Here is a 24,172-nt window from a genome sequence, read left to right as displayed (position 1 = left end):
CTTAGTCATGATACAAACTCATGAAAAACACACATAGATTACAATGGCAACCTGTGCTTCAAGATATACACATCTCTATCCTCACCAGTCTCTGGCACGGTCCTGCTGCCCTCTCTTTGTGCTCTAAACAACATCTTCCCGTCTTTAAAGAATGCCTCTGATGGGCCTCTTTGACATGCATTGTTTGTGCAAGAGAATTTAGACCCTCAGTCCCTGGCCTTGGCCCTCATCTGCAATCCAACTATAGGCAGGGCTGCCACTGTGACTAATGCCTCATAGACCTTCCTCTCCGAGTGTGTGCGTGGATGCATGTCTGTGCGTGGATGCATGTCTGTGTGCGTGTGTGTGTGAGTGTGTGTGTCAGAGAAAGAGAGAAAGTGTGACTAATGCCTACAGAATGGTATTTATACATTAGGGGGCCATTAGTAGTTTAGGCTCCTAGGTGGAACAGCAGGGAGGGAGACAGGCATTGTCGTGGCCTCCGTCACCCCTATCACAGGCAGCTTCACACAGGCAGCGTTCCTGCAGCACACAGCCATTTTTAGGATGTTAGAGAAACAAACAACAGCTGCCTGTGCACAAGAACATGTTAAATGAACATACTACCTAGCAAGGGTGTATCTTTATCAATAATATGGGCACTTGCTCTCTATCTGTGGTATCTATTTCATATGCACGTGTGCACACATGCGCACATTAAGAGCCTGACTTGCCCAAAACTGGACATGTATCATCATTTGTTCTCTGATTGTAAACATATATTTTCCTTTTTTTTTTTTAAACCAACTATCTGCTGTGGCTGTGAGCCATCTTCAAGAGATTCTGCTGTAAGAAATTGCTGTAAATTTACGTGAAAATTTCAATAGTATAATTCTGTTATCTTTAAATGCAGTAAATTGCTGTAAATTTTTATCGGTGAAATAGCTTTTAACGGCATTTTACAGTTTTATTGCTTGGAGGAAAGAAAACGGTAATTTACAATAGTTTTTGCAATGCATTATGGGAAAACATAGCATGAGACACGTTTGACTGGACAATGCAGTTTGATCTTTTTTTCTTTCTTACCCATTTTCATCCTTCAAATGAATAAGTGAGTGCTTGTCAGCATAGGCAAAATACATCACATTTCCTATCAAGTTGTATTGATTATTTAGTAAAATGCCATCAAACAAAACAAGCTATTTTACTCGTAGTGTTAGTCTTTAAAACCAAGATATCATCGTGACTTATCTTTATGTTTATGATTATTTCGCTAAAATGAACTGTATTCAGAGTGAATGTAAAGATCATTGGACTTGAATTAAATTTAAGTAATTTGAAATTAGAGTCTGAGCTTACACAAACACAAGCAAACAGTGTTTACTTTGTCAGCTAACGTTAGCTACTTCGAAGTACAGCTCTGTGCAGTTGCTAAGCGGGAAAAGAATCGCTGTTGTAATCTGAAAACGTTGGTAACGCTGTAACGGTAACTTTTTTATCAACCGTTTCACTGGCAGTTTCACCGTGTGACAGAAAGAGGAGCTGGACTCTGATCCTGATCCTCCAAACTACAGGGTGAGTTTCATTTTTCATCCGTACTTTCTGTTTACATCAACAAGTGCAAGTCTCTAAAGGAAGCTGCTGATTTTATTTAGATAACGTTTACTTTACTGAATTGACCGGGAGGTTGTTTGCTAATGTTAGCCAGCTAGGTAAACTGTCATCAGTTGTTACTTCCAGTATTATTACACTGAACAGAGCAGACATAATGTGGCTGTTCAACTCATTTGTCAATGGGTAAATGGATTTCAGTTTCCCTGGCACTCATCATTTTGCAGTGTGACAATGTCAATGTTTTTTTTTTTTTTTGGCAAACTTCAGGTGAAACACCAGGAAGCTGTATTCGCCACTTCATGATCAGCATTGAGGGGCACACCATTTGTGAGGGCACCTCGCTCGCTACAGTCTTTTCTACTCACTACAGCCTCAATCTTCAGTCCCAAGATGAAGCTGCATCCACACGGGAATTCATTCAAAGGTTAGATGCTTACATCCTTCAGCTGGTACTGTGTGCTCACAGCAGTCTCACAGGTTACATACAAGCTGCCTAAAACATCTGATTACTGGAGCGTGTTAAGGAAGCTTTTTGACACTAATCAAGGCAAAACAAACTAATACTTAATCTACACCATGATTTTGAGGAAATCAGCATTGAATTTAAATACTGTATTGATTTACAGGTAACCAACACCTAAAAAAATGATCAAATATAGCATCACCGACAGCTAAGGTATTAAAGGACAGTGGTGCTGATACAAGATAATGTGCTGTAACAGATTTATATTATTATCTCAATAAGTACACTTTCCTTTTTCCCCACCAACTCTGAATACACACTCAGGCATCAAGGCTGGATGGGTCAAAGACTTGGAAAATGGGGAAGGTCAGAGAAAAAGATGGCATCAGTCAACCCTTGTGCCTCCAGTCAAATGAAGGACTTTGAGTGAGACTCTATATAAGTCAGTTCACACACTCACCCTCACACACACTGTTATTCTCTTATCCACACTTTTTTTCAGTTCACTTGGCCACTCATTCACTCCTTAGAGCTGTTCCCTCATACGTTCCTTATAAATACACACATACTGTACAACAGCTTATGTTAGAGAACCACTTGATTATTTTTGATAATATTTCTTGTCTGTGTTTATTTGCGTTCCGTGTTTAATGTTCATGCAGACTACAACACTGTTAGAGAGTTTAGTTTTTAAATGACTGAAAGTGTTTTCACAAGCTTCATAAGGAGAGATGTGATTTGAAAAGACACTTTGAAGCAATATTATTTGTCTTAAAATTTTAAGTTGCAATTTCAAAGACTATGTTCATTCAACGTATTAACGTGTTTTATAGCAAGACTGCCAAGGAATAATTCATCAACTCAAAGATTAGGGAAAAAATAAACCACTGTAGTTCTTTTTGTTAGCAGTTAATTTGTCAATAGTTTATACTGCAGCATGTTTTATATATATACTGCAGTTTACTGTAAAAATCAGGTTTTTGAATTATGTCAAAACAACTTACTCTTGTATATATTTTTTATTCAGCCCCTGAACTTATGGTAAGATAATTTACTAGGTCAACAGAGTTCACCTGTCTCTTGTCTCTGTGTTGTCAGGCTGCTGCTGATAGGATTTTCATAATAAAATGTTATATGACATTGATAAACAAATCAGTTGGACAAGCTGTAGCTGATTTACTTTATAAATAACTCCACTGCAATTCAGGGGGAAATATTGTACTTTCTACTCCACATTTGACAGCTTTAGTTAAACAAGCAAAATACTGTAAGAACTGTAGCACTTGAGTTCACTGAAGCATGTGCCTGCACTGCACTATGTTCCCTTTCAGCCTAGAGAAGAATTCTCAATGTGTTTGACCCCTGTAAACAATAAATAGGCAGAAGATCTCAGTTATGAATGTTGTCAACCATCGCATGTATTATGGATTAGTTTTTATAACCATATATATCATATGGTTATAATATCCAAATGCGTTTCTACATTTACATAGTTAATTTAGACATGTTTTTTAAATGGCTGAAGCACCAGGTTGCAATTAGGCCTTTGAAGATGAATAAACTCCGTTTTGTTGAAATTTTGTGTATGTTTAGTTTTTGGCTTTTAAGATCATCAGTTTTAAAACATAAATACATTGATACCATGTTTACACTCTAATTTGAATGACACACAGTGATAATATGACATCATAGTAACATTCTAGAAGTGTCATTACTGCATGTCACATACAGAATTTCTCTGCAACTGATCGTACAACAAATCATTCAGCAGTTGACACAACAGAGAGACACGAGTAGTTTACTTTCAGTTCGACAGCTCCAGTTTGACAGTTTAAGTTTGACAGTTCAAGTTTGATAGCTCAAGTTTAACATTGACAAAACTTTTAAAGATGTATCGTTTATTTTCCTGTTGTGGAAAGGTTTGTTTTCTAGATACACTACACATTTTCTGTAATTTCTTTTTCTGTGACACCAGTTTATATCAGCTGTGAAGACACATTATGTTTCCATTAATTTTAATGTTGTTTATATATTTTACTGTGTACAGGAATCAACAGCAGTTATAGATGTGGCAGATGAGCTCAAGCAGCTCAACAGCTCTCAGAGCAGGTAAGGAAGTTCATTACCATTTTCCTGACTATTTCTTCATCTCCATAGTCAGGTTCATTAGCTTTCTTATTCACTGTGGTGAATAATTTTACACAAAGTGCTGAGAGAAAGCCATGTGTGTGTAAATTGCTTCTATAGGAACAATGAAAATTGCTGTATTCAATAATAATAATGTTTCACACATATACAAATACTACTAACACAGCTTTGAATGTAAGAATGATTTTCCTACAAAAACTTGAGACTTGTCTTGGGCTCGTATTAAAGGACTTCACTTGAGACTCTCAGAGACTTGAGATATGAGTTGGACTCAAGCTGAAAGACATAAAACCTGTTGTAGTTAATACAATGCTGAATTCAGCTACAGAGGGATTTATTTCTCGTAATGATCCCTATCTGTGATTTAAACTACAGAAAAACCAACTGTCTTTCTCTTCTCTTATCACCAGTGCCACTGCCATCGACGCAGTCACCAAGAAGAAAGATGAAAGGCAACCGTGGAGGTATCGACTCTTCGGGCGCCCCTTGGTATGTTTGACAGTGTCATGGTTTCATATTAAACAAATTTAAGTAGTTAGTAAGAATTATATTTGAACTTGTAAGTTGTAAACACCATCAGCGATATTTGACATTTTATTCTAATTCTATTGCTTTTTTTTGTGTGTTTTTGGTTTCTTCCATACAGAAAAAGGAAAATCTTCCTAAAGACAACAAACAAAGGTAAGAACACTTCTCCTGGTTACATGTCTTTAATCCTTCAGCCCCTTTGTCAGCTGGGACATTGTGTGCCTTAGAGAATCCCATAAATTTTGGGAGTTAGAACTTTTATCCTGCTAGTGTCAATACAAGGTTGTATTTTGTATTTTGTAGGCAGTGCCTAGAAACTGATTTATCTCTGTAAGTGTTCTCTCCAGCCAATCATTCAGTTCCTAATGAGATAACACACATCGTTTGTCTTTGTCACCAGCGTCACCACCTCAGATGGCAAAAAATCAAAGGAGGTGAAGAAGCCACGTTGGTGGATGTTTTGGAAGGTACGTATGTTTGACATAAAGTGCATCGCTCAATTTCAACCAGATATTTATTAATTGATGAATGTATCTTTGCATGATCCAACCACAGTATTTGTTTACCCCAACAGAAGAGATGTAAGGTTGGACCCATCCCTGAAGAACAAAAGCCGAAGGAGGAGTGCCACTCCAAACCTAAAACACCTAAACACCACACCAAGAAGGAGGAACAGCCAAAACAGAACAATGTTCCTAAAGACCAACTTAAGAGAAAGAAGGAAGTTACAGTGGCCCCCATTAAGACCCCCAGATATAAGCAGATGAGCTGTCTTGGGTAAGTACATCTGCATGTCCATACACACACTAGAAACAAGGCTGTAGAGGCATGAACCAAATCAAAGTCAAGGGAGAAAATGAGCTCCAGTCTGTGGACATATCGTTGAAGAATTGTTGATATTGAGATGTGTTTGACTTGTAAATTTTTTGTGTCAGGTTTCCCAACCCAGTGCAGATCTGCTATATGAACTCCTGCCTGCAGAGCCTCCTGACACTGGTATGCTTTATCAGAGACATTAGCCAACAGCAGCAGGTTTGGAGTCTGAGCCCAAATGCATCAATCATAAGGTACAGCACCCTTCAGACAAAAGAACAAATTTTATCCTTAAGTTGTATCCCGAACACCACAACATTTAATGTCATGGACAATGACTCTAACCCCTCCCCTCGACCCTCTCTAGATCATTAATAGATATCAAAGAGTCCCATTTCTCCAGTAATGCTCGTCAAAAACTCTGCGTTCTTGCTGCATTCAAGAAGGCGGTGTCGCTTAGGGACAGTGAATTTGAAGATCTTACTCAGAAAGTGCGTAAGCAGGTTTCATTTTTTGTTGTTTCACCACTTCCTGATAGTTTCTCCTTGGTGTTTAAACCTCTCTGTACAATTGTGTGCATGTATATTTACAGGATGCTCATGAGTTCCTCACGTCCGTGCTGCACCAGATCAGGTCCTTGGGCCAAGAGCTGCAGGTGCTGGCTGCCAGCAATGGCACGACCTACAGCTGTCCGGTGGAGAATAACATGGTGTTTAAAATGCTAAACACCAGGAAGTGCAAGAGGTAAACTACACACTTACGAACATCACACACACATTCATCATCTCTTGCAGTATGTCAGGATAAGTTAAATATTCCTTTCAGCAACCACTACTTGACTTTCTTGCAGTTGAAGTTCTTTCTTTTTCAAAAACACAAAAAACAATCTTGTAATTTTGGTGAATTGATCATTAACTATTCAGTTAAGCATCAGCATCATCATGACCTCTGCAGCTATATTATAACTGTATTATCTATTCAATGTGTAGTTGCGGAACAGGATCTGCTAGAGAGGAGGATTTCACAAACTTATCCTTGGACATGATACCCGGAGGAGGAACAGTACATGAAATGATCGAAGATTACCAGAAGGTAAGAAACATCTCTCCTCATTCGTTCACATTAGAACCCAATGATATAATGTGATGATATGATGTGGAAAACACTGACACATTTCAACCACCGCTTATCGCTACTTGCGTCAGTATGTGTATGGATGTGTAGCTGTTTGTTGTTGTGTATGTAAATCCAGTATAGTACTGAAAATATGTTGGTTTTGTGCCGTTCTGCAGGAAACGGAGTTGGAGTATTTATGCAAGTGCGGTGGTACCGTGTCAGGCCAGCAATCATCATTCATCAATCTGCCAAGGTGAGTGACATCAAATCCATCTTGCGTGACCAAACTCCTGACCACAGTGCACAGTGATGATACATGGTTCACCCATCGATATCAAACTGGGCAAACTACTCTAAGGAGTATTTATGATGAAAAATACAAATAGTAACAATTTGTTACGCCACATTTTTATCTTTTTCTCATATCTTTTCTGTCTGTCTACAGAGTGCTCGTCTTACACGTGAAGCGCTTCAAGTATTCTCCAACATACCAGCTTATAAAAGACCATGACCCCATCGTCCTTTCCAGAGAAGTTGTGGTGTCATCCAAGAAGGTAAAAAAAAACTATTAGGAACTATTGTTTATCAGGTAATTTGACTGGGGCTGATATGAGTAAATGTTAGGACTATGTGCGTACTAACTCTTCAATTGTGGTCCTTCTCAGGGTGGTGGCTGCTACAGTTTGGTTAGCACCGTCAACCATATCGGCCCCACAGCAACAACAGGTAAGATAATCCATTAATTTTCCTTAAACTCACATTTCTAAGTAACAATGATATACACTAAATCACTATGGCCTGTATCATTTAGATTAAAAACACCTTCATAAGACAAACCATTTAACAATGTTTGCTCTCTTGTTAGGACACTACATCTGTGACGGGGTGGATCCAGATGTCGGCCAGAGAGACCCGACTGACCGGTGGTTCACCTACAATGATGCAGTGGTCACTGAGACAAGTGGTGCCTCTGTCTGTGACCACCGGCAAAGAACTTCCTATATCCTGTTTTACCAAAGACAGGTAAGAAGACAAACTGAAGTCAAACACATCATGGAGATGATGTGGCAGACACAACACAAACACTGCTCTCTTTTACATTTCAGACAAATTACAGTTGAGTTTATTTTCTTCTGTTTTAAGGAATAGACGGCGGGACGCTCCTCCAGAAGACTGGACACCATCATCAGTCATCTTGATCCCTGAAACAACAAGTCCACAGAACAACAACCACGGAATGAGCCGTGGAAAGGTAGGTGGCTAATTTCTCTGCCTCTCATTTCAGAGTTTGGGTGAAGATGGATGACTGAGATGGAGAGATCAGACCAGTACACCCAGAGAGAAAGATGGATGAAGACCACATCCTTGGGCAGATGGATGATGAGCATGTCCTGTTGCCAGGAGGAGCGGAAAGTTCGCCAGCCCTCAGGAGGACGGGCCCCCCCCAGAGAGCCAGGATCCTCCCAAGGTTTCTTCCTTTTACAGGAAGTTTTTCCTTGCCACAGTCGCCACAAATCACAGCTCTTGTGAGCAGTGATTCAAATTCTAATTGGCTCTAAATTGGATTTCAATTCCATGGCTCGCTCTCTGGGGAAGAACAAATTTGGTAGATTACATAGCTTCTATTTCTATATTATCTTCTAGGAGATAGAAGTTAGCATACTAACCAGCTTGCCCCGGTCTGGCTGGACTGTTACGTCACTTTCCGGTACCAAGTCACTGTAATGTCCAGTCTAACATGAAGAAGTAGCGTCACTCAGACGGCGTATTATAACCTCTTTTCTTAAATCCAATCTTGGCTGAAGCTCTTGGCAAGACTGGTAAGTACAGCTGTTAATGCTAACGTGGGCTATTTAGTAATTGCAAAACTTGCAAGGCATAGAATACAGTAGCTAGTAGGCAAGTTTGAATAGTTGTGCTTTGAGGTGGGATTTGAAACCAGGAAGACAAATAATCTTACAGATTCCTTGTGGTTCCAGAGTTGAGGGGCAACACAGCTGAAGCCTCTAACCCCATGGCAGTGAGACAGGCAGGAGGTTGCAAGACTTTTTTTTAAAAGTTATTTATTTGGGCAGTTTTTTGCCTTTATTCGGATAGGGACAGTGAGAGTGTGACAGGAAAGGTGGGGAGAGAGGGGGGATAACATGCAGCAAAGGGCCACAGGTCCTTTGCTGCATGTCAGCAAATGGTCCCTGCAGTAAGGACTGAGCCTAAGTGGTACATGCTCTACCAGGTGAGCCCCCAGGAAGCCCCAGTAGGTTGCAAGACTTCATATGTTTTAAATAACAAAGAGCAAAGGTGTAAGGTGGTGTCAAGGATGACAACCAAACTCTGAACCTGGGGTGAAGGAAGAACTGTGACATTGTCGATATGTAAAGAGAAACTGTCGGGTTTGGTGGTTTTGGTGCTAATGAAGAGAACCTCTGTTTTATCATGCTGAGTTTGAGCTATTATATATATTATTAATATAGCGCTTTTCATGGTACACAAAGACGCTCTACATGATTTAAAAAAAGATCATAGAAACATACTAAAAGTATACAACACTGAAACAGCTGATACAACCTCTGAAAGGGTAAGTTTTGATTAGGGATTTGAATGTGGACAATTCGGTGCAGTCTCTGATGTGTTGGGGAGAGAGTTCCAGAGACAGGGGGCAGCTATGGAAAAGTCTCTGTCGTTCCCTTTGTCTGTCTGTGAGATGTGACCTTACCCATGAGGGGCTGCACCGTTAATGTTGAGGGAGGATTGAAGGCGGGAGAGCAGAATGGTGTGTATGGGGTGCCGAATGTAAAAATTTGGTTACACTTGGTTACTGACTTTCCTCACATTTAGCTAGTTTTGCTCTCATTTGAGACAGAAATTGATGCAAAACATCATGTTATCTAAAAGTTAAATATTGAATCTAAATATTAATTCTATGTAAATATCAAATCTAAATTGAAATGTTAAATGTATATATTAATTCTAAATCTAAATGTAAATATCAAATCTAAATTTAAATATTAAATCAAATATTTATTCTAATTCTTAATGCTAAATCTAAATGTAAATATCAAATCAATCTAAATTTAAATGTTAAATGTAGATATTAAATCTAAATCTAAATGTAAATATCAAACCCAAATCTAAATGTTAAATCTAAATCTAAATGGGTCTCCAAGTGTAAAGCTAAATGTTCAGAAAATAAGCAAATAACCCACACCAGCGCTCTGGTTCACGCACCCTTGCAGCAGCCTCAGCTCACACAGCCACTGACGAGTATATATCAAAATTGTAACCGAATTTTTACATTCGGCACCCCATAGTTGGTTGATGGTGTTGAAAGCTGCTGTGAGGGCCAGGGGGATGAGGTTTTGAGGTGTCCAGAATCTGATGAGAGGAAGTCGTAGGTGACTTTGAGGTGGGCTGTTTCTGTGTTGTGATAGAAAGCCGGTCTGAAACGGACCGGGGAGTAGTGAGAGCGTCTTTGTATTGTAGGATGTAGTCTGTGGAGGCTTCCAGATGCGCCGTTAAACCAGTTTTCCTGTAAAGTCTTTCAAGCTGGCGCTCCCATGATTTTATTTGGCGGAGTTCAGGACTATACCAGGGAGCTGAGTGTGAGACTGTTTTGATTTTTGATGGACAGGAGGAAGTTGTTTTGTTGTAGTAGTTCACAAGAAGGGGAGGGTAGGTGGTCAGAGATGTTGAGGTTGAGGCTGGAGAGTTGATGTGTTGGGTGTATTGTAGCCCAGATTCAGCATGTGACCACGACTATGGCAGATTTACAGTCGATGTCATCAGTGTGGAGATTGAAGTCACCCAGGAGGAGAACGGCAGGTGAGATTGCACGTAGCTGAGTCAGAAAAACAGAGAAGTCAGAGAAAAAGGATGGGTTTGGCTTTCTGGGGGCGGTAGGTAGCAGCAGTGACCAAAGGAGTGGGACCAGAGAGTTTGAAGGTGAGGTGTTCACAAGAATGAGCACCAGGAATGGGGATAGTGGTTGTTTTAATGTCCTTCCTGTAAACAGCAGCAACTCCAACTCACTGTCCTTCAGGACCTGTCTAGCAGAATATTATGAGAAATTGTGTTGAAGGCTGAGCTCAGATCAAGCAGCACAAGTAAGCCCATGGTTAATAGCCCAGAAACAGCTGGTGTTAGTGATTCTGCTATGAAGTTGGCAAAATCCAGACATAAATTGTCTGAAAAGATGGTTATTGGTAAGGTGAGAGTGAACCTGAGCAATAACAGTTTTCTCAGATTTGCTATAGTTAAATACACACATTGTGACAATGAATCCTGGACACCACAGTGACTCTGTATCGGAAAGTGACAAGATGTTCCGGCCATCTCTAGACTGGCGCTTGGCAAGTAAAGGACTCAAGCAAAAAAACAAAAACATATTTGCTAAAAGTATTGCTTAAAAACGAATCTGATCAAATAAAAATTAGAATAAAAACAAAGACAGTATGTGAAGTCTTTTTTTCAGCTTTACCATACATTCTGGTTTGTGTTTATTTAATTTCAACTGTGAGCTATTAAAAATCTATTCAGTCAAGTTAAAGCTACTCTGGATGTTGACTGAACTAATGTTTTTTATCTTAGTTACCTCTTTGAATGTCAGCCAGCACACAGACTGTGATATGACCTGTTTGAATGTTTGCAATAAAACAAACCATTTTAAGGAGAGAATTTTTACTGTTTTTACTTCGTAGACAAACTATGAAGCATATTAGATATATTTCAAATGTTCAAACCAACTCCACAAGAGGGGAGCAAAGTAGCTCCCTGTTTTTTGGTGCTACTCTCCCACACTGACCCGACATCTGGGCATCCTGATCAAGTTGTTCAATGTTTTCCACACATCAAGCTGAAGAAGACGACAACAGAAAGGTGGCACCTAGGACATATGCATTGCAAAGAAAAAAAAGAAAAATACTGGAGGAGCTAGAGCAGGTAATCACATGCATTAGAAATCTAGTAAATTCAATGAATTCCAATTCAGCGCTATTAGCAGCAAAACACATTATCATATTGTGTTGTTGTTTACTGTAAACAAAGTACATTTTTGTTAGCAGTTAAGAGAGCTGGGTGCATTATGCTGTCTTATTGTGTCTTTACTTTTATGCTGTTTTACTGTTATTACCCCAGTTTTCCATAAATGTATCAAAAAGCTGTGCTTTTCTTATGGGAAAGGTAAAGCTAGCTTACATTACAATAGCTTGCAGTCAGATTTGTAGATCAATTGCCATATGTAGCATGTCTTGGAGAAATATAATATTACAACTTTGATCACTTTATTATGAATATTCCAAGAAACATTTCAAACTTTAAATGATGCTGGAATGCAATTCAAATATGTATTTAAAAATAGCATTTCCTTACAACTACACGGACACACTGATTATATTATGGGTCATTTTTGAGACACTTATGGAAGAGTTTAGGTTCCAATGGTCTATGCATCTAATGGTTAATAATATACAAATTTAACTGTAATTTGAAAGCTTATAATTAAAAGGCAACAGTGGTTCTTGTGAACAGCTGCATTAAAATTTTTATTAATATTTTAGCATTTAAGTATTTTTATTCTCCAATCACTGTAAAGAAAAAAAACCTTTCAAAAACTGGTAATATTCCGGCAGCTGGGGCACCAGAAAAATAATGGAAAATTATGTAAAATAACTATCTCATAAAAATTAGATAGTTATATATATAATATAAATAAAGATTTTCTGTATTTCTTGGGCTTTTTAATGTTTAATAAAGACCATTTACCCGTATAAAAACAATGAAATTACCTATAAATAAGGTCTAACATTGTTATAATACAAATAATGAGGGTTAAAATCGCAGAAAGGTACTGTTATTAATTGATTTTTATTACATAATTACATAAAAAAACTTGTATATTAACTCATATTTGATGTAATAAAATAATATACCACACATAAAAACATTTGATTTCTCTTTCAAAAAATGTCAGAAAACTGTTGAAAACCTCAGTAGGGGTTTAAAATTGCAACAATCTACTGTAAATTTTTGGTTTTTACATGTAATTTTATATAGATTTCTTGCATATTTAACATACCTTTCATGTTAAAAAAGTATTTTATTAACAGTATCTTAGCCTGTTTTGGTAAAAACCCAAAGACATACATACAAGGCAAAAGTTGGATGTAATACTTTAATGACCAAAAAGATTGTGAACATTAAACAAGTTTTTTTTTTTTTTTAAATAAAAATACATGCTCAGTATGATACTTACAGATCATCTTGATGGTTAAGATTACTGATGTTGAACAGGCGGTTTGGGTTATATATGTGAGTTGTATAACCCAGATATACCCTGGCTTACTACTACAGTCCATAGGGCGATAGAAGTCCAAGGTTTTGAAAGGTCCATTGTCATAAAAGTGTCCTTTATTAGTCAAGATGTTTCCAAGGTGCTGCCTCCTCCTGTCCTGTAGCTGTTGATGCAAGGGAGCAGCAAGGGCGCAGCAAATGTTACTGTATATGGACATGAAGGGTTTCAACAGGTTTGATGGAGTGAGTTGCAGTAATTGACCTAACACCAGCAGGGAGGGAGCAGAGATAACAATTATTATATGATCAAAAGTTGTTTCATTGAAACTAAAGTTGTGATGAGAAATATTTATTAAAATTTATATCACAATATTTTTAGAATTTTTGAAGATAACGGTATAGGGTATCTCACAGCACCAAAATAATTCAAATAAAAACCAGTAGTGTCGGCTTAGGACTGGGAAATATATGGATATTATGATGTTGTCTTTTGTCTCTGGCTGCATTACAGTAAAGTGATATGATTTTCTGAACTTACCAGACTATTTTATTATTTTATTAATATTATTTCCTTTACACACTTAGTCATTACTGATGATTATTTATCAAAAATCTCATTGTGTAAATATTTTGTGAAAGCACCAATGTCATCCCCACAATATAACCTAACACGTAGTCAGATGATAAGGTAGCCAAATAAAATCTAGTTTTCGAATAAACTCCCAGTGCCTATATAATTTGCATGTCAACAAAACATAATGTACAAAATTTTAGAGAATTGAATTACTATGTTTCTCATTTTAACATCCATTCATCTGTTATTAATCAAAATGTTCATTTTTTTATCTCAACCCACCCAATCCGCCGAGGTTAATGCGGATCCACACAACTAACTAGTGTTAATGTTAAGCTCCTTTTTACACAGCCTGTTCAAGGCGGGAATACTGTGCTTTGCAGTTCTGTGTACAACACTTAAGTCAACATTTACTGGAAGTGTGTATGAATTTGTGTTTGTATGGAGTTACTCACCAGAAATGTGCCGACAGAAACAGATCCACACGAAGGCTCATGGATCTACCAACACCAGGACAACACTGCGGTGAACTTGGTAGCTTTAAAATGGGCCAAGCTCAATGTCCTAACACGTGAAAAAAGAAAAAGTTTTAAAAATGTATTTATTTAGTCACAATGTAGTCATCATTTACTTTTTCTAGAGTTGTATATCTTACCTAGAAAAGTAATAATGTCGAGGATTCAGCTGAGGACCACTCAACTTCAGGACTTCAGGGCCACTGGACATATTTGGCTCATCCTGCTGGACAGCACAACAGATGCATTTACTGACTGAACAGATGTTCCACGAACAACAGGAGTACATCTTTTAACACTGGTCAAACAGCCATAACATTATAATCATCAACAAATGAACAGTATAACTTAACTAAGGTAAATATGATACTTTGGCCTGAAATATAGTATGTCCTGGCATGCAAAATCAGGCACCGCGTTTTTCTCAAAACACTCAACAGCCACTACACAGGCGATGTCACTTCAAATAGGAGAAAAACGCGGGAGTCTGTAATAGCCGGAAGCATAACATTGACTTCCACGGCAAATTTCAACCTCTGCAGCAACTGTGGCCGCCAAATGTTGGAGAAAAAAAGATTGTCCACAGACCGGCTGATAATGTTACAGTCTATGAACCTAACAACCAACGGCAGAACCAGCTGTAAGTTACCTTAGAGCTAACGTTAGCCTAATGGTAACGTATCTGAACACAGCTAAAATGCTTATCAGTTTGCCCTTCACGGTCAACGTTAGCTAGCAGTAATTGAAAACACATAATCTACATAATTTCACATAAACAACATAATCTAAATAATTCCACTCATAATTTTTTTTTACCTTGTTAAACTACCTTTCCCTGGCAGCCGAAGACAGAAAGCTTTGGAGGAGCAAGTTAGCCGACGGACTTATGGAGGAGAGCAGAGACTGTAACTTAGCTCACACACACAACTGTCCCGGAGCTCGAGGAGGCGGAGCCGAGTGCAATGCTCTGATTGGACGGCAAAGATTCAAACTTTAGTATTTGAATAAGGCGCCTTTCTGTCCAGGGTGTGTGCTCAAATTTAAAATGCATATATTTATCACAATCCGCTTTCCGAACATTGACTTTACCTTAAAAGTATAATGGGGAAAACATCTGAAAAATCTCAATGATAGTTATACCACTGCCTATACATGTTATACATCGACAAAAACACATTTATTCAACATTTTTGTTGTGAAAACTTCCGTAATTCCACGTGATTTTTGTAAATGAACAAACAAATCTCAATAAAATTACAGAACAAATACTTATTTTACTGTTAATTCTGTTATCTTTAAATGCAGTAAATTGCTGTACATTTTTATCGGTATTTTACAGTTTTATTGCTTGGAGGAAAGAAAACGGTAATTTACAATATTTTTTGCAATGCATTTTGGGAAAACAGAGTAAGACAGGTTGGACTGGACAATGCAGTTTAATATTTTTTAATCTATTTTCATCCTTCAAATGGATAAGTGAGTGCTTGTTAGCATAGGCAAAATACAGCACATTTCCTATCAAGTTGTATTGATTATTTAGTAAAATGCCATCAAAAAAAAAACAAGCTATTTTATTAAAGCCCAAGATATCCTCTTGACTTATCTTTATGTTTATGATTATTTCGCTAAAATGTAGAACTGTATTCAGAGTGAATGTAAAGATCATTGGACTTGAATTAAATTTAAGTAATTTGAAATTAGAGTCTGAGCTTACACAAACACAAGCAAACAGTGTTTACTTTGTCAGCTAACGTTAGCTACTTCGAAGTACAGCTCTGTGCAGTTGCTAAGCGGGAAAAGAATCGCTGTTGTAATCTGAAAACGTTGGTAACGCTGTAACGGTAACTTTTTTATCAACCGTTTCACTGGCAGTTTCATCGTGTGACAGAAAGAGGAGCTGGACTCTGATCCTGATCCTCCAAACTACAGGGTGAGTTTCATTTTTCATCCGTACTTTCTGTTTACATCAACAAGTGCAAGTCTCTAAAGGAAGCTGCTGATTTTATTTAGATAACGTTTACTTTACTGAATTGACCGGGAGGTTGTTTGCTAATGTTAGCCAGCTAGGTAAACTGTCATCAGTTGTTACTTCCAGTATTATTACACTGAACAGAGCAGACATAATGTGGCTGTTCAACACGGACTCATCTGTGAATGGGTAAAAAGATTTCAGTTTCCCTGGCACTTATCATTTTGCAGTGTGACAATGTCAATGTTTTTTTTTCTTTGTCAAACTTCAGGTGAAACACCAGGAAGCTGTATTCGCCACCTCATGATCAGCATTGAGGGGCACACCATTTGTGAGGGCACCTCGCTCGCCACAGTCTTTTCTACTCACTACAGCCTCAATCTTCAGTCCCAAGATGAAGCTGCATCCACACGGGAATTCATTCAAAGGTTAGATGCTTACATCCTTCAGCTGGTACTGTGTGCTCACAGCAGTCACAGGTTACATACAAGCTGCCTAAAACATCTGATTACTGGATCGTGTTAAGGAAGCTTTTTGACTTTAATCAAGGCAAAACAAACTAATACTTAATCTGCACCATGATTTTGAGGAAATCAGCATTGAATTTAAATACTTTATTGATTTACAGGTAACCAACACCTAAAAAAATGATCAAATGTAGCATCACCGACAGCTAAGGTATTAAAGGACAGTGGTGCTGATACAAGATAATGTGCTGTAACAGATTTATATTATTATCTCAATAAGTACACTTTCCTTTTTCCCCACCAACTGTGAATACACATTCAGGCATCAAGGCTGGATGGGTCAAAGACTTGGAAAATGGGGAAGGTCACTGAGAAAAAGATGGCATCAGTCAACCCATGTGCCTCCAGTCAAATGAAGGACTTTGAGTGAGACTATATATAAGTCAGTTCACACACTCACCCTCACACACACTGTTATTCTCTTATCCACACTTTTTTTCAGTTCACTTGGCCACTCATTCACTCCTTAGAGCTGTTCCCTCATACGTTCCTTATAAATACACACATACTGTACAACAGCTTATGTTAGAGAACCACTTGATTATTTTTGATAATATTTCTTGTCTGTGTTTATTTGCGTTCAGTGTTTAATGTTCATGCAGACTACAACACTGTTAGAGAGTTTAGTTTTTAAATGACTGAAAGTGTTTTCACAAGCTTCATAAGGAGAGATGTGATTTGAAAAGACACTTTGAAGCAATATTATTTGTCTTAAAATTTTAAGTTGCAATTTCAAAGACTATGTTTATTCAACGTATTAACGTGTTTTATAGCAAGACTGCCAAGGAATAATTCATCAACTCAAAGATTAGGGAAAAAATAAACCACTGTAGTTCTTTTTGTTAGCAGTTAATTTGTCAATAGTTTATACTGCAGCATGTTTTATATATATACTGCAGTTTACTGTAAAAATCAGGTTTTTGAATTATGTCAAAACAACTTACTCTTGTATATATTTTTTATTCAGCCCCTGAACTTATGGTAAGATAATTTACTAGGTCAACAGAGTTCACCTGTCTCTTGTCTCTGTGTTGTCAGGCTGCTGCTGATAGGATTTTCATAATAAAATGTTATATGACATTGATAAACAAATCAGTTGGACAAGCTGTAGCTGATTTACTTTATAAATAACTCCACTGCAATTCAGGGGGAAATATTGTACTTTCTACTCCACATTTGACAGCTTTAGTTAAACAAGCAAAATACTGTAAGAACTGTAGCACTTGAGTTCACTGAAGCATGTGCCTGCACTGCACTATGTTCCCTTTCAGCCTAGAGAAGAATTCTCAATGTGTTTGACCCCTATAAACAATAAATAGGCAGAAGATCTCAGTTATGAATGTTGTCAACCATCGCATGTATTATGGATTAGTTTTTATAACCATATATATCATATGGTTATAATATCCAAATGCGTTTCTACATTTACATAGTTAATTTAGACATGTTTTTTAAATGGCTGAAGCACCAGGTTGCAATTAGGCCTTTGAAGATGAATAAACTTCGTTTTGTTGAAATTTTGTGTATGTTTAGTTTTTGGCTTTTAAGATCATCAGTTTTAAAACATAAATACATTGATACCATGTTTACACTCTAATTTGAATGACACACAGTGATAATATGACATCATAGTAACATTCTAGAAGTGTCATTACTGCATGTCACATACAGAATTTCTCTGCAACTGATCGTACAACAAATCATTCAGCAGTTGACACAACAGAGAGACACGAGTAGTTTACTTTCAGTTCGACAGCTCCAGTTTGACAGTTTAAGTTTGACAGTTCAAGTTTGATAGCTCAAGTTTAACATTGACAAAACTTTTAAAGATGTATCGTTTATTTTCCTGTTGTGGAAAGGTTTGTTTTCTAGATACACTACACATTTTCTGTAATTTCTTTTTCTGTGACACCAGTTTATATCAGCTGTGAAGACACATTATGTTTCCATTAATTTTAATGTTGTTTATATATTTTACTGTGTACAGGAATCAACAGCAGTTATAGATGTGGCAGATGAGCTCAAGCAGCTCAACAGCTCTCAGAGCAGGTAAGGAAGTTCATTACCATTTTCCTGACTATTTCTTCATCTCCATAGTCAGGTTCATTAGCTTTCTTATTCACTGTGGTGAATAATTTTACACAAAGTGCTGAGAGAAAGCCATGTGTGTGTAAATTGCTTCTATAGGAACAATGAAAATTGCTGTATTCAATAATAATAATGTTTCACACATATACAAATACTACTAACACAGCTTTGAGTGTAAGAATGATTTTCCTACAAAAACTTGAGACTTGTCTTGGGCTCGTATTAAAGGACTTCACTTGAGACTCTCAGAGACTTGAGATATGAGTTGGACTCAAGCTGAAAGACATAAAACCTGTTGTAGTTAATACGATGCTGAATTCAGCTACAGAGGGATTTATTTCTCGTAATGATCCCTATCTGTGATTTAAACTACAGAAAAACCAACTGTCTTTCTCTTCTCTTATCACCAGTGCCACTGCCATCGACGCAGTCACCAAGAAGAAAGATGAAAGGCAACCGTGGAGGTATCGACTCTTCGGGCGCCCCTTGGTATGTTTGACAGTGTCATGGTTTCATATTAAACAAATTTAAGTAGTTAGTAAGAATTATATTTGAACTTGTAAGTTGTAAACACCATCAGCGATATTTGACATTTTATTCTAATTCTATTGCTTTTTTTTGTGTGTTTTTGGTTTCTTCCATACAGAAAAAGGAAAATCTTCCTAAAGACAACAAGCAAAGGTAAGAACACTTCTCCTGGCTACATGTCTTTAATCCTTCAGTCCCTTTGTCAGCTGGGACATTGTGTGCCTTAGAGAATCCCATAAATTTTGGGAGTTAGAACTTTTATCCTGCTAGTGTCAATACAAGGCTGTATTTGGTATTTTGTAGGCAGTGCCTAGAAACTGATTTATCTCTGTAAGTGTTCTCTCCAGCCAATCATTCAGTTCCTAATGAGATAACACACATCGTTTGTCTTTGTCACCAGCGTCACCACCTCAGATGGCAAAAAATCTAAGGAGGTGAAGAAGCCACGTTGGTGGATGTTTTGGAAGGTACGTATGTTTGACATAAAGTGCATCGCTCAATTTCAACCAGATATTTATTAATTGATGAATGTATCTTTGCATGATCCAACCACAGTATTTGTTTACCCCAACAGAAGAGATGTAAGGTTGGACCCATCCCTGAAGAACAAAAGCCGAAGGAGGAGTGCCACTCCAAACCTAAAACACCTAAACACCACACCAAGAAGGAGGAACAGCCAAAACAGAACAATGTTCCTAAAGACCAACTTAAGAGAAAGAAGGAAGTTACAGTGGCCCCCATTAAGACCCCCAGATATAAGCAGATGAGCTGTCTTGGGTAAGTACATCTGCATGTCCATACACACACTAGAAACAAGGCTGTAGAGGCATGAACCAAATCAAAGTCAAGGGAGAAAATGAGCTCCAGTCTGTGGACATATCGTTGAAGAATTGTTGATATTGAGATGTGTTTGACTTGTAAATTTTTTGTGTCAGGTTTCCCAACCCAGTGCAGATCTGCTATATGAACTCCTGCCTGCAGAGCCTCCTGACACTGGTATGCTTTATCAGAGACATTAGTCAACAGCAGCAGGTTTGGAGTCTGAGCCCAAACGCATCAATCATAAGGTACAGCACCCTTCAGACAAAAGAACAAATTTTATCCTTAAGTTGTATCCCGAACACCACAACATTTAATGTCATGGACAATGACTCTAACCCCTCCCCTCGACCCTCTCTAGATCATTAATAGATATCAAAGAGTCCCATTTCTCCAGTAATGCTCGTCAAAAACTCTGCGTTCTTGCTGCATTCAAGAAGGTGGTGTCGCTTAGGGACAGTGAATTTGAAGATCTTACTCAGAAAGTGCGTAAGCAGGTTTCATTTTTTGTTGTTTCACCACTTCCTGATAGTTTCTCCTTGGTGTTTAAACCTCTCTGTACAATTGTGTGCATGTATATTTACAGGATGCTCATGAGTTCCTCACGTCCGTGCTGCACCAGATCAGGTCCTTGGGCCAAGAGCTGCAGGTGCTGGCTGCCAGCAATGGCACGACCTACAGCTGTCCGGTGGAGAATAACATGGTGTTTAAAATGCTAAACACCAGGAAGTGCAAGAGGTAAACTACACACTTACGAACATCACACACACATTCATCATCTCTTGCAGTATGTCAGGATAAGTTAAATATTCCTTTCAGCAACCACTACTTGACTTTCTTGCAGTTGAAGTTCTTTCTTTTTCAAAAACACAAAAAACAATCTTTTGTCATTTTGGTGAATTGATCATTAACTATTCAGTTAAGCATCAGCATCATCATGACCTCTGCAGCTATATTATAACTGTATTATCTATTCAATGTGTAGTTGCGGAACAGGATCTGCTAGAGAGGAGGATTTCACAAACTTATCCTTGGACATGATACCCGGAGGAGGAACAGTACATGAAATGATCGAAGATTACCAGAAGGTAAGAAACATCTCTCCTCATTAGTTCACATTAGAACCCACTGATATAATGTGATGATATGATGTGGAAAACACTGACACATTTCAACCACCACTTATCGCTACTTGCGTCAGTATGTGTATGGATGTGTAGCTGTTTGTTGTTGTGTATGTAAATCCAGTATAGTACTGAAAATATGTTGGTTTTGTGCCGTTCTGCAGGAAACGGAGTTGGAGTATTTATGCAAGTGCGGTGGTACCGTGTCAGGCCAGCAATCATCATTCATCAATCTGCCAAGGTGAGTGACATCAAATCCATCTTGCGTGACCAAAAGTCCTGACCACAGTGCACAGTGATGATACATGGTTCACCCATCGATATCAAACTGGGCAAACTACTCTAAGGAGTATTTATGATGAAAAATACAAATAGTAACAATTTGTTATGCCACATTTTTCTCTTTTTCTCTTTTACTTAGTGCTCATATCTTTTCTGTCTGTCTACAGAGTGCTCGTCTTACACGTGAAGCGCTTCAAGTATTCTCCAACATACCAGCTTATAAAAGACCATGACCCCATCGTCCTTTCCAGAGAAGTTGTGGTGTCATCCAAGAAGGTAAAAAAAAAACTATTAGGAACTATTGTTTATCAGGTAATTTGACTGGGGCTGATATGAGTAAATGTTAGGACTATGTGTGTACTAACTTTTCAATTGTGGTCCTTCTCAGGGTGGTGGCTGCTACAGTTTGGTTAGCACCGTCAACCATATCGGCCCCACAGCAACAACAGGTAAGATAATCCATTAATTTTCCTTAAACTCACATTTCTAAGTAACAATGATATACACTAAATCACTATGGCCTGTATCATTTAGATTAAAAACACCTTCATAAGACAAACCATTTAACAATGTTTGCTCTCTTGTTAGGACACTACATCTGTGACGGGGTGGATCCAGATGTCGGCCAGAGAGACCCGACTGATCGGTGGTTCACCTACAATGATGCAGTGGTCACTGAGACAAGTGGTGCCTCTGTCTGTGACCACCGGCAAAGAACTTCCTATATCCTGTTTTACCAAAGACAGGTAAGAAGACAAACTGAAGTCAAACACATCATGGAGATGATGTGGCAGACACAACACAAACACTGCTCTCTTTTACATTTCAGACAAATTACAGTTGAGTTTATTTTCTTCTGTTTTAAGGAATAGACGGCGGGACGCTCCTCCAGAAGACTGGACACCATCATCAGTCATCTTGATCCCTGAAACAACAAGTCCACAGAACAACATCCACGGAATGAGCCGTGGAAAGGTAGGTGGCTAATTTCTCTGCCTCTCATTTCAGAGTTTGGGTGAAGATGGATGACTGAGATGGAGAGATCAGACCAGTACACCCAGAGAGAAAGATGGATGAAGACCACATCCTTGGGCAGATGGATGATGAGCATGTCCTGTTGCCAGGAGGAGCGGAAAGATCGCCAGCCCTCAGGAGGACGGGCCCCCCCCAGAGAGCCAGGATCCTCCCAAGGTTTCTTCCTTTTACAGGAAGTTTTTCCTTGCCACAGTCGCCACAAATCACAGCTCTTGTGAGCAGTGATCCAAATTCTAATTGGCTTTAAATTGGATTTCAATTCCATGGCTCGCTCTCTGGGGAAGAACAAATTTGGTAGATTACATAGCTTCTATTTCTATATTATCTTCTAGGAGATAGAAGTTAGCATACTAACCAGCTTGCCCCGGTCTGGCTGGATTGTTACGTCACTTTCCGGTACCAAGTCACTGTAATGTCCAGTCTAACATGAAGAAGTAGCGTCACTCAGACGGCGTATTATAACCTCTTTTCTTAAATCCAATCTTGGCTGAAGCTCTTGGCAAGACTGGTAAGTACAGCTGTTAATGCTAACGTGGGCTATTTAGTAATTGCAAAACTTGCAAGGCATAGAATACAGTAGCTAGTAGGCAAGTTTGAATAGTTGTGCTTTGAGGTGGGATTTGAAACCAGGAAGACAAATAATATTACAGATTCCTTGTGGTTCCAGAGTTGAGGGGCAACACAGCTGAAGCCTTTAACCCCATGGCAGTGAGACAGGCAGGAGGTTGCAAGACTTTTTTTTTAAAGTTATTTATTTGGGCAGTTTTTTGCCTTTATTCGGATAGGGACAGTGAGAGTGTGACAGGAAAGGTGGGGAGAGAGGGGGGATAACATGCAGCAAAGGGCCACAGGTCCTTTGCTGCATGTCAGCAAATGGTCCCTGCAGTAAGGACTGAGCCTAAGTGGTACATGCTCTACCAGGTGAGCCCCCAGGAAGCCCCAGTAGGTTGCAAAACTTCATATGTTTTAAATAACAAAGAGCAAAGGTGTAAGGTGGTGTCAAGGATGACAACCAAACTCTGAACCTGGGGTGAAGGAAGAACTGTGACATTGTCGATATGTAAAGAGAAACTGTCGGGTTTGGTGGTTTTGGTGCTAATGAAGAGAACCTCTGTTTTATCATGCTGAGTTTGAGCTATTATATATATTATTAATATAGCGCTTTTCATGGTACACAAAGACGCTCTACATGATTTTAAAATAAATCATAGAAACATACTAAAAGTATACAACACAGAAACAGCTGATACAACCTCTGAAAGGGTAAGTTTTGATTAGGGATTTGAATGTGGACAATTCGGTGCAGTCTCTGATGTGTTGGGGAGAGAGTTCCAGAGACAGGGGGCAGCTATGGAAAAGTCTCTGTCGTTCCCTTTGTCTGTCTGTGAGATGTGACCTTACCCATGAGGGGCTGCACCGTTAATGTTGAGGGAGGATTGAAGGCGGGAGAGCAGAATGGTGTGTATGGGGTGCCGAATGTAAAAATTTGGTTACACTTGGTTACTGACTTTCCTCACATTTAGCTAGTTTTGCTCTCATTTGAGACAGAAATTCATGTAAAACATCATGTTATCTAAAAGTTAAATATTGAATCTAAATATTAATTCTATGTAAATATCAAATCTAAATTGAAATGTTAAATGTATATATTAATTCTAAATCTAAATGCTAAATCTAAATGTAAATATCAAATCTAAATTGAAATATTAAATCAAATATTTATTCTAATTCTTAATGTTAAATCTAAATGTAAATATCAAATCAA

The 24,172-nt window shown here is 38.3% G+C and overlaps 2 protein-coding genes and 2 long non-coding RNA genes across 4 annotated transcripts; 3 read left to right on the top strand and 1 right to left on the bottom strand.

Annotated features, from left to right (window-relative positions):
* Positions 1-1,002: 1,002 nt before the first annotated feature.
* On the top strand, positions 1,003-9,525 carry LOC130181025 (ubiquitin carboxyl-terminal hydrolase 37-like). Its single transcript, XM_056394755.1, has 18 exons — positions 1,003-1,090; positions 1,497-1,554; positions 1,861-2,017; positions 2,381-2,498; positions 4,104-4,165; positions 4,615-4,693; positions 4,851-4,885; positions 5,133-5,199; positions 5,307-5,509; positions 5,668-5,799; positions 5,913-6,036; positions 6,138-6,289; positions 6,535-6,637; positions 6,838-6,914; positions 7,107-7,215; positions 7,327-7,387; positions 7,527-7,684; positions 7,805-9,525. Exons 8-18 carry the CDS (start codon positions 5,188-5,190, stop codon positions 7,808-7,810), a joined length of 1,137 nt encoding a protein of 378 aa, XP_056250730.1. The 5' UTR covers positions 1,003-1,090; positions 1,497-1,554; positions 1,861-2,017; positions 2,381-2,498; positions 4,104-4,165; positions 4,615-4,693; positions 4,851-4,885; positions 5,133-5,187; the 3' UTR covers positions 7,811-9,525.
* A 3,090-nt stretch (positions 9,526-12,615) lies between these two features.
* LOC130181026 (uncharacterized) lies at positions 12,616-14,946 on the bottom strand. The gene is made up of 4 exons (XR_008829510.1): positions 14,852-14,946; positions 14,176-14,261; positions 13,976-14,084; positions 12,616-13,208 (listed from the first exon to the last, which is right to left on the bottom strand). It is a non-coding gene; the product is annotated as an uncharacterized LOC130181026 (long non-coding RNA).
* Positions 14,947-15,446: 500 nt separating this feature from the next.
* Positions 15,447-16,364, top strand: LOC130181027 (uncharacterized). Its single transcript, XR_008829511.1, has 3 exons — positions 15,447-15,511; positions 15,908-15,965; positions 16,276-16,364. It is a non-coding gene; the product is annotated as an uncharacterized LOC130181027 (long non-coding RNA).
* Positions 16,365-16,826: 462 nt separating this feature from the next.
* LOC130181675 (ubiquitin carboxyl-terminal hydrolase 37-like) lies at positions 16,827-23,377 on the top strand. Its single transcript, XM_056396042.1, has 15 exons — positions 16,827-16,835; positions 18,519-18,580; positions 19,030-19,108; positions 19,266-19,300; positions 19,548-19,614; positions 19,722-19,924; positions 20,083-20,214; positions 20,328-20,451; positions 20,553-20,704; positions 20,952-21,054; positions 21,255-21,331; positions 21,540-21,648; positions 21,761-21,821; positions 21,961-22,118; positions 22,239-23,377. The coding sequence occupies exons 1-15, from the start codon at positions 16,827-16,829 to the stop codon at positions 22,242-22,244; spliced, it is 1,377 nt and encodes a 458-aa protein (XP_056252017.1). The 3' UTR covers positions 22,245-23,377.
* Positions 23,378-24,172: the final 795 nt, after the last annotated feature.

Source organism: Seriola aureovittata, chromosome 14, assembly GCF_021018895.1.
Source record: "Seriola aureovittata isolate HTS-2021-v1 ecotype China chromosome 14, ASM2101889v1, whole genome shotgun sequence".
NCBI lineage: Eukaryota > Metazoa > Chordata > Actinopteri > Carangiformes > Carangidae > Seriola > Seriola aureovittata.
The sequence above is the reverse complement of the archived record's forward strand: the minus strand, read 5'-3'. Positions and strand labels throughout refer to the sequence as shown.